This window comes from Pseudorasbora parva, chromosome 7, assembly GCF_024679245.1.
Source record: "Pseudorasbora parva isolate DD20220531a chromosome 7, ASM2467924v1, whole genome shotgun sequence".
Classification (NCBI taxonomy): Eukaryota; Metazoa; Chordata; class Actinopteri; order Cypriniformes; family Gobionidae; genus Pseudorasbora; species Pseudorasbora parva.
The window spans coordinates 222,343-239,035 of record NC_090178.1 but is presented as its reverse complement, the minus strand read 5'-3'; the positions used below and the strand labels follow the sequence as shown (position 1 = coordinate 239,035).

The following is a 16,693-nucleotide window of genomic DNA, read 5'->3' as shown; positions in this document are numbered from 1 at the left end:
GAGATGAATCATGTTAGATATATTTAAGCGTGTTGAGATGTTGAGATGAATCATGTTAGATATATTTAAGCGTGTTGAGATGTTGAGATGAATCACGTTAGATATATTTAAGCGTGTTGAGATGTTGAGATGAATCATGTTAGATATATTTAAGCGTGTTGAGATGTTGAGATGAATCATGTTAGATATATTTAAGCGTGTTGAGATGTTGAGATGAATCATGTTAGATATATTTAAGCGTGTTGAGATGTTGAGATGAATCATGTTAGATATATTTAACCCTAGTTTGTGCTCTGGGGTCTATATGACCCCAAAGCACTTTTCTTTAGTTAAAAAAAATGGTTCCCTTTATCTCAGTGGAATAAAACTTTGTGACTTTTCCTAAGTTATCTATCTGTACATGCACAAAAAAACTGGGCTTGATTCGGTTGTTCTAAAGGCATGTAAAAAAAATTGTCACACTCAGGAGCTTTGGGGTCAATATGACCCCACATTGAAATGAATGGGAAAATCGAAAAAAATTTGTTTTTTATTTTTCATTTGTCAAAAAAAATATATAAATCCAGAATAAATCTGAAAATTTCCATACCACAATGAAGCCCTGGTACTAGAGCACAAATGTAAAGTGGAACGAACATGATCACTTGCACACACACATGCTCACGCACACAAACACACATAAACAAACACACAGGAGTGACTCCAATTGAAAGCATTTTTTTTAGAAATTGACAAATAAAATCAATAATTCCAGAAAAAAATCTGAAAATTTCTACACAGAAATGAAGGCCTGGTACTAGAGCAAAAATGCAATGTAGAAAAGACATGCTCACTCAAACACACACACACACACACACACACACACACACACACACACACACACACACATACATACATACTAACAGGAATGACTGCCATAGCCAAATAAAATCAGCCACAAATGCAGAACAAAGATAAAAGGGGTGAGACCTAATGCACACACACACACACACACACACACACACACACACACACACACACACACACGCACGCCCGCGCACATGTGCACGCATACACGCACATGCGTACTGAGGCACCACCCACATGCGCACTGGCGCATTACGCACGTGCGCCTATGCGCACGCGCACATGGGCACGCGCGCACACACACACAGAGAGAGAGAGAGAGAGAGAGAGAGAGAGAGAGAGAGAGAGAGAGAGAGAGAGAGAGAGAGAGAGAGAGAGAGAGAGAGAGAGAGAGAGAGAGAAAGAGAGGGAGAGAGAGCATCTATGGAATTTGTCAAATGAAATCAGCAACAAATGTGAGTACCTGAGTGAATCAGTGAGACCTAATGCATGCACACACACACACACACACACACACACACACACACACACACACACACACACACACACACACACACACACACACACACACACACACACACACACATACACGCAGAGAGAGCAAGGGAGAGATGAAAGGAAACTGACCCGTTCAACTTTGAGAAAGTTTACTCTGAGATCTAAGAGCTGCAACTTTGTTTTGAAAGCAAAGTAATTGTTCCCATAACATATATTCCCATACAAAAGAGGGCCAGAGCATGGACTGATTTTTGTTCATGATACATGTTCATTCACAACATTCTGAACTGCTTTTTTACCATGTGAATTATGTAATAATTTTTGTAGCTAGTTATTGCTTTTATGGTCAGTGTTCAGAATTTGATTATCAAAAAATTATATTGTTATTCAATGTTCATTCTTCACTCCTGGTCATTTATGCATATTGCTGCTGTTTTTTTATATATATATTATTAAATTAATATCTTCAAAATTCTAAAGTTAATAATTTTTTTCCACATTTGGTTCATTAAAATAAATAATATTCAACTACAATCCGATTCTAAGTCTTGTACTTTAGGTGTTTCTTATGTGGCGATTTATGTGGTATTTTGTTAAAACAGACATTTCAAAACTTATCAAAAACTACCAAAATTCTACTATTTGAAGGAATATTTATTTTTTTATGTCTTGTATAATGTTTATACATGTATAAATTCACAAAATGTATAACAAAAGTTATGATATGAGCAGTTGGCCACATCCAGTAAAATGAATGGATCTCTATTGCCCCCTATGGACAAAACAATTTCTTTCTTAAATTGTAATTCCTTCAAGTTTGTCTTTGACCAACAGATGGCAGAATTGTACAGCTAACACCTATATCAATATCCAGAAACAAATTCATTTTAATTTAGATCATGATTTAAGTATTTTTTTCATAAAAAATTGATATTTCACACGCAAGCTAATGGTATAAATGAGGATTTGTGTGGTAAATAGGTACAAAAGTACTTTGAATATCCAAAAACACAGCATTACTGTATAGATGAGAAGTGAACAAAAAAAATAATATATTATATGTAATATTAAAAATGTATATTTTTTTTACAATCACTCTTTACATTTTGGGGTCATATAGACCCCAAATGCACTGAGTGTAAACAGGAAACTAAGGACGTTGAGATGAATCATGTTAGATATATTTAAGCGTGTTGAGATGTTGAGATGAATCATGTTAGATATATTTAAGCGTGTTGAGATGTTGAGATGAATCATGTTAGATATATTTAAGCGTGTTGAGATGAATCATGTTAGATATATTTAAGGGTGTTGAGATGTTGAGATGAATCACGTTAGATATATTTAAGCGTGTTGAGATGAATCATGTTAGATATATTTAAGCGTGTTGAGATGAATCATGTTAGATATATTTAAGCGTGTTGAGATGTTGAGATGAATCATGTTAGATATATTTAAGCGTGTTGAGATGAATCATGTTAGATATATTTAAGGGTGTTGAGATGTTGAGATGAATCACGTTAGATATATTTAAGCGTGTTGAGATGTTGAGATGAATCATGTTAGATATATTTAAGGGTGTTGAGATGTTGAGATGAATCACGTTAGATATATTTAAGCGTGTTGAGATGTTGAGATGAATCACGTTAGATATATTTAAGCGTGTTGAGATGTTGAGATGAATCACGTTAGATATATTTAAGGGTGTTGAGATGAATCATGTTAGATATATTTAAGCGTGTTGAGATGTTGAGATGAATCACGTTAGATATATTTAAGCGTGTTGAGATGTTGAGATGAATCACGTTAGATATATTTAAGCGTGTTGAGATGTTGAGATGAATCACGTTAGATATATTTAAGCGTGTTGAGATGTTGAGATGAATCACGTTAGATATATTTAAGCGTGTTGAGATGTTGAGATGAATCACGTTAGATATATTTAAGCGTGTTGAGATGTTGAGATGAATCACGTTAGATATATTTAAGCGTGTTGAGATGTTGAGATGAATCACGTTAGATATATTTAAGCGTGTTGAGATGTTGAGATGAATCATGTTAGATATATTTAAGCGTGTTGAGATGTTGAGATGAATCATGTTAGATATATTTAAGCGTGTTGAGATGTTGAGATGAATCACGTTAGATATATTTAAGCGTGTTGAGATGTTGAGATGAATCACGTTAGATATATTTAAGCGTGTTGAGATGTTGAGATGAATCATGTTAGATATATTTAAGCGTGTTGAGATGTTGAGATGAATCACGTTAGATATATTTAAGCGTGTTGAGATGTTGAGATGAATCACGTTAGATATATTTAAGCGTGTTGAGATGTTGAGATGTTGAGATGAATCACGTTAGATATATTTAAGCGTGTTGAGATGTTGAGATGAATCACGTTAGATATATTTAAGCGTGTTGAGATGTTGAGATGAATCATGTTAGATATATTTAAGCGTGTTGAGATGTTGAGATGAATCACGTTAGATATATTTAAGCGTGTTGAGATGTTGAGATGAATCACGTTAGATATATTTAAGCGTGTTGAGATGTTGAGATGAATCACGTTAGATATATTTAAGCGTGTTGAGATGTTGAGATGAATCATGTTAGATATATTTAAGCGTGTTGAGATGTTGAGATGAATCATGTTAGATATATTTAAGCGTGTTGAGATGAATCATGTTAGATATATTTAAGCGTGTTGAGATGTTGAGATGAATCACGTTAGATATATTTAAGCGTGTTGAGATGTTGAGATGAATCATGTTAGATATATTTAAGCGTGTTGAGATGTTGAGATGAATCATGTTAGATATATTTAAGCGTGTTGAGATGTTGAGATGAATCATGTTAGATATATTTAAGCGTGTTGAGATGAATCATGTTAGATATATTTAAGCGTGTTGAGATGTTGAGATGAATCATGTTAGATATATTTAAGCGTGTTGAGATGAATCATGTTAGATATATTTAAGCGTGTTGAGATGTTGAGATGAATCACGTTAGATATATTTAAGCGTGTTGAGATGTTGAGATGAATCACGTTAGATATATTTAAGCGTGTTGAGATGAATCACGTTAGATATATTTAAGCGTGTTGAGATGAATCATGTTAGATATATTTAAGCGTGTTGAGATGTTGAGATGAATCATGTTAGATATATTTAAGCGTGTTGAGATGTTGAGATGAATCACGTTAGATATATTTAAGCGTGTTGAGATCTTGAGATGAATCATGTTAGATATATTAAAGCGTGTTGAGATGAATCACGTTAGATATATTTAAGCGTGTTGAGATGTTGAGATGAATCACGTTAGATATATTTAAGCGTGTTGAGATGTTGAGATGAATCATGTTAGATATATTTAAGCGTGTTGAGATGTTGAGATGAATCACGTTAGATATATTTAAGCGTGTTGAGATGTTGAGATGAATCATGTTAGATATATTTAAGCGTGTTGAGATGTTGAGATGAATCACGTTAGATATATTTAAGCGTGTTGAGATGTTGAGATGAATCACGTTAGATATATTAAAGCGTGTTGAGATGTTGAGATGAATCATGTTAGATATATTTAAGCGTGTTGAGATGTTGAGATGAATCACGTTAGATATATTTAAGCGTGTTGAGATGTTGAGATGAATCACGTTAGATATATTTAAGCGTGTTGAGATGTTGAGATGAATCACGTTAGATATATTTAAGCGTGTTGAGATGTTGAGATGAATCACGTTAGATATATTTAAGCGTGTTGAGATGTTGAGATGAATCACGTTAGATATATTTAAGCGTGTTGAGATGTTGAGATGAATCACGTTAGATATATTTAAGCGTGTTGAGATGTTGAGATGAATCACGTTAGATATATTTAAGCGTGTTGAGATGTTGAGATGAATCATGTTAGATATATTTAAGCGTGTTGAGATGTTGAGATGAATCACGTTAGATATATTTAAGCGTGTTGAGATGTTGAGATGAATCACGTTAGATATATTTAAGCGTGTTGAGATGTTGAGATGAATCATGTTAGATATATTTAAGCGTGTTGAGATGAATCATGTTAGATATATTTAAGTGTGTTGAGATGTTGAGATGAATCACGTTAGATATATTTAAGCGTGTTGAGATGTTGAGATGAATCACGTTAGATATATTTAAGCGTGTTGAGATGTTGAGATGAATCACGTTAGATATATTTAAGCGTGTTGAGATGTTGAGATGAATCACGTTAGATATATTTAAGCGTGTTGAGATGTTGAGATGAATCACGTTAGATATATTTAAGCGTGTTGAGATGTTGAGATGAATCACGTTAGATATATTTAAGCGTGTTGAGATGTTGAGATGAATCACGTTAGATATATTTAAGCGTGTTGAGATGTTGAGATGAATCATGTTAGATATATTTAAGCGTGTTGAGATGTTGAGATGAATCACGTTAGATATATTTAAGCGTGTTGAGATGTTGAGATGAATCACGTTAGATATATTTAAGCGTGTTGAGATGTTGAGATGAATCATGTTAGATATATTTAAGCGTGTTGAGATGTTGAGATGAATCATGTTAGATATATTTAAGCGTGTTGAGATGTTGAGATGAATCATGTTAGATATATTTAAGCGTGTTGAGATGTTGAGATGAATCATGTTAGATATATTTAAGCGTGTTGAGATGTTGAGATGAATCACGTTAGATATATTTAAGCGTGTTGAGATGTTGAGATGAATCATGTTAGATATATTTAAGCGTGTTGAGATGTTGAGATGAATCATGTTAGATATATTTAAGCGTGTTGAGATGTTGAGATGAATCATGTTAGATATATTTAAGCGTGTTGAGATGTTGAGATGAATCACGTTAGATATATTTAAGCGTGTTGAGATGTTGAGATGAATCACGTTAGATATATTTAAGCGTGTTGAGATGTTGAGATGAATCATGTTAGATATATTTAAGCGTGTTGAGATGAATCATGTTAGATATATTTAAGCGTGTTGAGATGTTGAGATGAATCACGTTAGATATATTTAAGCGTGTTGAGATGTTGAGATAAATCATGTTAGATATATTTAAGCGTGTTGAGATGAATCATGTTAGATATATTTAAGCGTGTTGAGATGTTGAGATGAATCACGTTAGATATATTTAAGCGTGTTGAGATGTTGAGATGAATCACGTTAGATATATTTAAGCGTGTTGAGATGTTGAGATGAATCACGTTAGATATATTTAAGCGTGTTGAGATGTTGAGATGAATCACGTTAGATATATTTAAGCGTGTTGAGATGTTGAGATGAATCATGTTAGATATATTTAAGCGTGTTGAGATGTTGAGATGAATCATGTTAGATATATTTAAGCGTGTTGAGATGTTGAGATGAATCACGTTAGATATATTTAAGCGTGTTGAGATGTTGAGATGAATCACGTTAGATATATTTAAGCGTGTTGAGATGTTGAGATGAATCATGTTAGATATATTTAAGCGTGTTGAGATGAATCATGTTAGATATATTTAAGCGTGTTGAGATGTTGAGATGAATCACGTTAGATATATTTAAGCGTGTTGAGATGTTGAGATAAATCATGTTAGATATATTTAAGCGTGTTGAGATGAATCATGTTAGATATATTTAAGCGTGTTGAGATGTTGAGATGAATCACGTTAGATATATTTAAGCGTGTTGAGATGTTGAGATGAATCACGTTAGATATATTTAAGCGTGTTGAGATGTTGAGATGAATCACGTTAGATATATTTAAGCGTGTTGAGATGTTGAGATGAATCACGTTAGATATATTTAAGCGTGTTGAGATGTTGAGATGAATCACGTTAGATATATTTAAGCGTGTTGAGATGTTGAGATGAATCATGTTAGATATATTTAAGCGTGTTGAGATGTTGAGATGAATCACGTTAGATATATTTAAGCGTGTTGAGATGTTGAGATGAATCACGTTAGATATATTTAAGCGTGTTGAGATGTTGAGATGAATCATGTTAGATATATTTAAGCGTGTTGAGATGTTGAGATGAATCACGTTAGATATATTTAAGCGTGTTGAGATGTTGAGATGAATCACGTTAGATATATTTAAGCGTGTTGAGATGTTGAGATGAATCACGTTAGATATATTTAAGCGTGTTGAGATGTTGAGATGAATCACGTTAGATATATTTAAGCGTGTTGAGATGTTGAGATGAATCATGTTAGATATATTTAAGTGTGTTGAGATGTTGAGATGAATCACGTTAGATATATTTAAGCGTGTTGAGATGTTGAGATGAATCACGTTAGATATATTTAAGCGTGTTGAGATGTTGAGATGAATCATGTTAGATATATTTAAGCGTGTTGAGATGTTGAGATGAATCACGTTAGATATATTTAAGTGTGTTGAGATGTTGAGATGAATCACGTTAGATATATTTAAGCGTGTTGAGATGTTGAGATGAATCATGTTAGATATATTTAAGCGTGTTGAGATGTTGAGATGAATCACGTTAGATATATTTAAGCGTGTTGAGATGTTGAGATGAATCATGTTAGATATATTTAAGCGTGTTGAGATGTTGAGATGAATCACGTTAGATATATTTAAGCGTGTTGAGATGTTGAGATGAATCATGTTAGATATATTTAAGCGTGTTGAGATGTTGAGATGAATCACGTTAGATATATTTAAGCGTGTTGAGATGTTGAGATGAATCATGTTAGATATATTTAAGCGTGTTGAGATGTTGAGATGAATCACGTTAGATATATTTAAGCGTGTTGAGATGTTGAGATGAATCATGTTAGATATATTTAAGCGTGTTGAGATGTTGAGATGAATCACGTTAGATATATTTAAGCGTGTTGAGATGTTGAGATGAATCATGTTAGATATATTTAAGCGTGTTGAGATGTTGAGATGAATCATGTTAGATATATTTAAGCGTGTTGAGATGTTGAGATGAATCATGTTAGATATATTTAAGCGTGTTGAGATGTTGAGATGAATCACGTTAGATATATTTAAGCGTGTTGAGATGTTGAGATGAATCATGTTAGATATATTTAAGCGTGTTGAGATGTTGAGATGAATCATGTTAGATATATTTAAGCGTGTTGAGATGTTGAGATGAATCACGTTAGATATATTTAAGCGTGTTGAGATGTTGAGATGAATCATGTTAGATATATTTAAGCGTGTTGAGATGTTGAGATGAATCATGTTAGATATATTTAAGCGTGTTGAGATGTTGAGATGAATCACGTTAGATATATTTAAGCGTGTTGAGATGTTGAGATGAATCACGTTAGATATATTTAAGCGTGTTGAGATGTTGAGATGAATCACGTTAGATATATTTAAGCGTGTTGAGATGTTGAGATGAATCATGTTAGATATATTTAAGCGTGTTGAGATGTTGAGATGATGTTCTGACTCAGCGGCTGCTGTGACTCTCGTCCCCTATATTTGAAAACATTTGGGATATTGTAAGAAATCAACTGAACAAAATATATAACACTGGCCTAGAGGCTTTTGGCTGCAAAAATACTACATATTGCACCTTTAATGAAAAAACTGTTCTAGCACAAAAACATTGCCTATACACAAATCCGGCGAAACACGGAAGTAAAGCAGCGCCGCCATTCCTGCCTTAATGCCAAGGGCTTAGAGCAGCGCGTACACTAAACACTTCTCCAATGAGGTTAATAGCTGAACAATGACCCTCATGTCATGTTATAATAGCCTAGGCTTGGTTTTTTCCCTTATAAATTATTTTTATTTTTGTTACGAATGCATATTATTATTATTATTTTTCCTGTTTGTATTAAGCTGCTCCCTCAGGCTATATCTTTTCTGTATCCTATTTCGAAGAAGTTGATTTTGTGCAAAAATATTTGTTTGTAAATCTTGATCCTTTCAATAATAATACAATAAATAAACAGCAGCGCGCGGCAAAAATGCACGACACGCTGTGAATGATAAACGATAAAATGAACGTAAAGAAAACCACTTCAAGACAGAGAATAATTAAAACATACGTGTCCATTACCAAGGGACTTAAAGTCACAATTAGACAAATATGAAACGAAGAAATATAGCCTTATCATCAGCACGTAAACTTGCGTGGCCTACCGATGTGCTCATGCATGTGTTCACAAGCTGCAAATAAATAGCCACGACCAGTTGTAGCAATAGAATACATGTTCCTACAGGTATAAGATTATTTTATGAATCATCTGGCATGCGATGAGCGTCAGAAACTAAACTACAGGGCATGCACTCCGGATGGACTGGCCAGATCATACTGCATCCTACATCACAGATCAGCCGCTGCGTATCAATCAGGTGTCGTGAGGTTTTCAGGCAGTGACTCGTACCATAACGTCAGTAACAAAAGAGAAAACTACAAAGTTAAATTTGTGTAATTGTGACTTAAAGTCCCTTTGTAACGTGCACGTGTTTTAATTATTTTCTGTCTGATCATTTGATCCTTCATCATTCACAGCGCGTCGTGCATGACTGCCGCGCGCTGCTCATAGTGCAGCATAAGTCCTCATAATTATTTCATGTTCTTAAAACGTGTTTGTGTAAAACAATTCCGCGATCACGTAAATAAAGCCCTAATATTAGCAACACAGCTCATAATGACAGTGTTCAGTTTTATTGCTGTCTTAATTACATTAGGTAGATGCATTTATACATGAATACATCCTGTTGTCAATAAATTAGCTTTATCTGTAAGTTTTGCCCACTGCCTGACACCATCTACCCAATGTTCCCTTTCACCAGACAATTTATGTAATGTGCAGGATCTGATTTTATTGAAATGTCATTAGAGGAACCGGGAAGTGTCACACCGTCACGCACTTCGGACGCACGCAGTAATGGCGGCAGGCAAGATGGCGGCGCCCATAAAGTTTGCGGCGGATTTGTGTATAAATATAAACGCCTTCTTATCAATCCCGCAGCAGTGGACTCTCCTCATTTCTGCTTGGGAACGGATGTGGTCGGCGCTAGGGCTGCACAATTCATCCAATTTGTAATCGCGATTACAATTACGGATGCTTCAGTTCTGTAATCGTTCAATAAAATGCACTTACAAAAAAAGAGCATCTTGCAGTTGATGGAGATTTGTGGGATGCACATCCAGGGCACGAAGCTCCCGTTCCACCACATCCCAAAGATTGGGATGATTGGAGCTTTGTGACATGGTGCATTATCCTGCTGGAAGTAGCCCTCAGAGGATGGGCACAAGGTGGTCATAAAGGGATGGACACGGTCAGAAACAATGCTCAGGTAGGCCGTGGCATTTAAACGATGCCCAATTGGCACTAAGGGGCCTAAAGTGTGCCAAGAAAACATCCCCCACACCATTACACCACCACCACCAGCCTGCACAGTGGGAACAAGGCATGATGGATCCATGTTCTCATTCTGTTTACGCCAAATTCTGACTCTACCATCTGAACGTCTCAGCAGAAATCGAGACTCATCAGACCAGGCAACATTTTTCCAGTCTTCAACTGGCCAATTTTGGTGAGCTCGTGCAAATTGTATCCAGGACCACACCCCTAAATGCATTGAAGCAACTGGCATGTGATTGGATGATTAGATAGATTGCATTAATGAGAAATTTAACAGGTGTTCCTAATAATCCTTTAGGTGAGTGTATATTTGACTTTTAAGGCATAAATTAAATAGAAAATTCGATAAGAAATATGGCATGCAGTCGCTTCAAACAATGGCATAAAACTATTCAAAACATCATGTAAATTGTGATAATCGTAATTTATAAATCGCAATTACAATTTCAGGGGAATAATCAACAATTATGATTTGTCATATAATCGTGCAGCCCTAGACTGAGCCCAATGTTACGCCGTACTCTGGGATGCTCTCTGGCAGGACTTCTACACTCCCATTGGCTGCCGCCGAACCGCATCTTCGCTCATTACCATAAAGCTGCCCTGGCTCCAGAGGTGTGAACGCACGCTTAGCCTGAGCGCGTTACAATTATTACTTTTCATCTGATAAATATGGCGTAGTGTGTCATGATTTGGTCACCTGATGGTGATGGTGGAGCCGGAGGATTCCCAGCGCAGCGGGGCTCCGAAGGGACGCGTCCCGTCTCCCAGCAGCCGTTTGGGGGCCGGCCCAGCTTCCTCTTCCTCCTCTTTCCTCTTCCTCTTCCTTCCTTCGGCCAGATCCGCAGCGGGATGAGGCTCATCAGACACGGCCTCGAAACATTGGCACACCAGCTGCAGCTCCGGAAGCACTTCCTGTCACATGATCACACCACATTCATCACAACAGAAAACAAAGCAGGGCTTCACATGAGACTCCAGAGAGTGTGTGTGCAGCTTCTTTTTTGGAGTCGAGATGCTACAAATCATCACAGTCACTTAAATTGTAAAATTGTTTGTGTTTATCTTTCATCTCATAATCGGTCCTGAACAAAGCACTATAGAAATACGTGTGTGTGCGCGTGTGTGTGTGGGGGCGGTTGATTGTCACTGTTCGATGTTTGTGGAGCATTCACACACGTGTAACAATGTTGTTCACACAGGCATGTAACATGGTGGAGCGTTCACACGTGTAACATGTTGGTGGAGCGTTCATACGCGAGTAAAATGTTGGTGGAGCATTCACACAAGTAACCTGGTGGAGCGTTCACATGTGTAACATGTTGGTGGAGCGTTCACACAGGCATGTAACATGGTGGAGCGTTCACACGTGTAACATGTTGGTGGAGCGTTCACACGCGAGTAACATGTTGGTGGAGCGTTCACACGAGTAACCTGGTGGAGCGTTCAGACGCGTGTAACGTGATGGAGCATTCACACGCGTGTAACATGTTGGTGGAGCGTTCACACGAGTAACCTGGTGGAGCGTTCAGACGCGTGTAACGTGATGGAGCATTCACACGCGTGTAACATGTTGGTGGAGCGTTCACATAGGCATGTAATATGGTGGAGCGTTCACACGCGTGTAACATGGTGGAGCGTTTACACAGGCATGTAGCGTGGTGGAGCGTTCACATTGAGTGTAACGTTGGTGGAGCGTTCACACACGAGTGTAACATGATGGTGGAGCATTCACACACAGGTGTAACATGTTGGTGGAGCGTTCACACACACAGGTGTAACATGTTGGTGGAGCGTTCACACATGAGTGTAACATGTTGGTGGAGCGTTCACACACACAGGTGTAACATGTTGGTGGAGCGTTCACACACAAGTGTAACATGTTGGTGGAGCGTTCACACAGGCGTGTAACATGTTGGTGGAGCGTTCACACACACAGGTGTAACATGTTGGTGGAGCTTTCACACACACAGGTGTAACATGTTGGTGGAGCGTTCACACATGAGTGTAACATGTTGGTGGAGCGTTCACACACAGGTGTAGCGTGGTGGAGCGTTCACACAGGCGTGTAACATGTTGGTGGAGCGCTCACACACACAGGTGTAACATGTTGGTGGAGTGTTCACACATGAGTGTAACATGTTGGTGGAGCGTTCACACACACAGATGTAACATGTTGGTGGAGCGTTCACACATGAGTGAAACATGTTGGTGGAACATTCACACACACAGGTGTAACATGTTGGTGGAGCGTTCACACATGAGTGGAACATGTTGGTGGAACATTCACACACACAGGTGTAACATGTTGGTGGAGCGTTCACATATGAGTGGAACATGTTGGTGGAACATTCACACACACAGGTGTAACATGTTGGTGGAGCGTTCACACACACAGGTGTAACATGTTGGTGGAGCGTTCACATATGAGTGGAACATGTTGGTGGAACATTCACAAACACAGGTGTAACATGTTGGTGGAGCGTTCACACACACAGGTGTAACATGTTGGTGGAGCGTTCACATATGAGTGTAACATGTTGGTGGAGCGTTCACACACAGGTGTAACATGTTGGTGGAGTGTTCACACAGGCATGTAACATGTTGGTGGAGCGTTCACACAGGCGTGTAACATGGCGGAGCGTTCACACACACAGGTGTAACATGTTGGTGGAGCGTTCACACATGAGTGTAACATGTTGGTGGAGCGTTCACACATGAGTGTAACATGTTGGTGGAACATTCACACACACAGGTGTAACATGTTGGTGGAGCGTTCACATATGAATGTAACATGTTGGTGGAGCGTTCACACACACAGGTGTAACATGTTGGTGGAGTGTTCACACAGGTGTAACATGTTGGTGGAGCGTTCACACAGGCGTGTAACATGGTGGAGCGTTCACACACACAGGTGTAACATGTTGGTGGAGTGTTCACACAGGCATGTCACATGTTGGTGGAGCGTTCACACACACAGGTGTAACATGTTGGTGGAGCGTTCACACATGAGTGTAACATGTTGGTGGAGCATTCACACATGAGTGTAACATGTTGGTGGAGCGTTCACACACACAGGTGTAGCATGTTGGTGGAGCGTTCACACACACAGGTGTAACATGTTGGTGGAGCGTTCACACACACAGATGTAACATGTTGGTGGAGCGTTCACACATGAGTGTAACATGTTGGTGGAGCGTTCACACATGAGTGGAACATGTTGGTGGAGCGTTCACATATGAGTGGAACATGTTGGTGGAACATTCACACACACAGGTGTAACATGTTGGTGGAGCGTTCACATATGAGTGTAACATGTTGGTGGAGCGTTCACACACACAGGTGTAACATGTTGGTGGAGTGTTCACACAGGTGTAACATGTTGGTGGAGCATTCACACAGGCGTGTAACATGGTGGAGCGTTCACACACACAGGTGTAACATGTTGGTGGAGTGTTCACACAGGCATGTAACATGTTGGTGGAGCGTTCACACACACAGGTGTAACATGTTGGTGGAGCGTTCACACATGAGTGTAACATGTTGGTGGAGCATTCACACATGAGTGTAACATGTTGGTGGAGCGTTCACACACACAGGTGTAGCATGTTGGTGGAGCGTTCACACACACAGGTGTAACATGTTGGTGGAGCGTTCACATATGAGTGTAACATGTTGGTGGAGCGTTCACACACACAGGTGTAACATGTTGGTGGAGTGTTCACACAGGCATGTAACATGTTGGTGGAGCGTTCACACACACAGGTGTAACATGTTGGTGGAGTGTTCACACAGGCGTGTAACATGTTGGTGGAGCATTCACACACAGGTGTAACATGTTGGTGGAGTGTTCACACAGGCATGTAACATGTTGGTGGAGCGTTCACACACACAGGTGTAACATGTTGGTGGAGCGTTCACACATGAGTGTAACATGTTGGTGGAGCATTCACACATGAGTGTAACATGTTGGTGGAGCGTTCACACACACAGGTGTAGCATGTTGGTGGAGCGTTCACACACACAGGTGTAACATGTTGGTGGAGCGTTCACACATGAGTGTAACATGTTGGTGGAGCGTTCACACATGAGTGTAACATGTTGGTGGAGCATTCACACACACAGGTGTAACATGTTGGTGGAGCGTTCACACATGAGTGTAACATGTTGGTGGAGCGTTCACACAGGCGTGTAACATGGTGGAACGTTCACACACACAGGTGTAACATGTTGGTGGAGTGTTCACACAGGCATGTCACATGTTGGTGGAGCGTTCACACACACAGGTGTAACATGTTGGTGGAGTGTTCACACAGGCATGTCACATGTTGGTGGAGCGTTCACACACACAGGTGTAACATGTTGGTGGAGCGTTCACACATGAGTGTAACATGTTGGTGGAGCATTCACACATGAGTGTAACATGTTGGTGGAGCGTTCACACACACAGGTGTAGCATGTTGGTGGAGCGTTCACACACACAGGTGTAACATGTTGGTGGAGCGTTCACACACACAGATGTAACATGTTGGTGGAGCGTTCACACATGAGTGTAACATGTTGGTGGAGCGTTCACACATGAGTGGAACATGTTGGTGGAGCGTTCACATATGAGTGGAACATGTTGGTGGAACATTCACACACACAGGTGTAACATGTTGGTGGAGCGTTCACATATGAGTGTAACATGTTGGTGGAGCGTTCACACACACAGGTGTAACATGTTGGTGGAGTGTTCACACAGGTGTAACATGTTGGTGGAGCATTCACACAGGCGTGTAACATGGTGGAGCGTTCACACACACAGGTGTAACATGTTGGTGGAGTGTTCACACAGGCATGTAACATGTTGGTGGAGCGTTCACACACACAGGTGTAACATGTTGGTGGAGCGTTCACACATGAGTGTAACATGTTGGTGGAGCATTCACACATGAGTGTAACATGTTGGTGGAGCGTTCACACACACAGGTGTAGCATGTTGGTGGAGCGTTCACACACACAGGTGTAACATGTTGGTGGAGCGTTCACATATGAGTGTAACATGTTGGTGGAGCGTTCACACACACAGGTGTAACATGTTGGTGGAGTGTTCACACAGGTGTAACATGTTGGTGGAGCATTCACACACAGGTGTAACATGTTGGTGGAGTGTTCACACAGGCATGTAACATGTTGGTGGAGCGTTCACACACACAGGTGTAACATGTTGGTGGAGCGTTCACACATGAGTGTAACATGTTGGTGGAGCATTCACACATGAGTGTAACATGTTGGTGGAGCGTTCACACACACAGGTGTAGCATGTTGGTGGAGCGTTCACACACACAGGTGTAACATGTTGGTGGAGCGTTCACACATGAGTGTAACATGTTGGTGGAGCGTTCACACATGAGTGTAACATGTTGGTGGAGCATTCACACACACAGGTGTAACATGTTGGTGGAGCGTTCACACATGAGTGTAACATGTTGGTGGAGCGTTCACACATGAGTGTAACATGTTGGTGGAGCGTTCACACACACAGGCGTGTAGCGTGGTGGAGCGTTCACACACACAGGTGTAACATGTTGGTGGAGCGTTCACACATGAGTGTAACATGTTGGTGGAGCGTTCACACACACAGGTGTCGCATGTTGGTGGAGCGTTCACACACACAGGTGTAACATGGTGGTGGAGCGTTCACACACACAGTTGTAACATGTTGGTGGAGCGTTCACACACACAGGTGTAACATGTTGGTGGAGCGTTCACATATGAGTGTAACATGTTGGTGGAACATTCACACACACAGGTGTAACATGTTGGTGGAGCGTTCACACAGGCGTGTAACATGTTGGTGGAGCGTTCACACACACAGGTGTAACATGTTGGTGGAGCGTTCACACAGGCGTGTAACATGTTGGTGGAGCGTTCACACAGGCGTGTAACATGTTGGTGGAGTGTTCACACAGGCGTGTAACATGTTGGTGGAGCGT

General features: G+C 39.4%; 1 protein-coding gene across 1 annotated transcript in view; it reads right to left on the bottom strand.

Moving 5' to 3' along the window:
• The window catches only part of pop1 (POP1 homolog, ribonuclease P/MRP subunit), a 77,437-nt gene that overhangs the window by 41,702 nt on the left and 19,042 nt on the right, over positions 1–16,693 (bottom strand). The window contains 1 exon segment of the mRNA XM_067447722.1: positions 11,416–11,630. Coding sequence (XP_067303823.1) covers positions 11,416–11,630 — 215 coding nt within the window.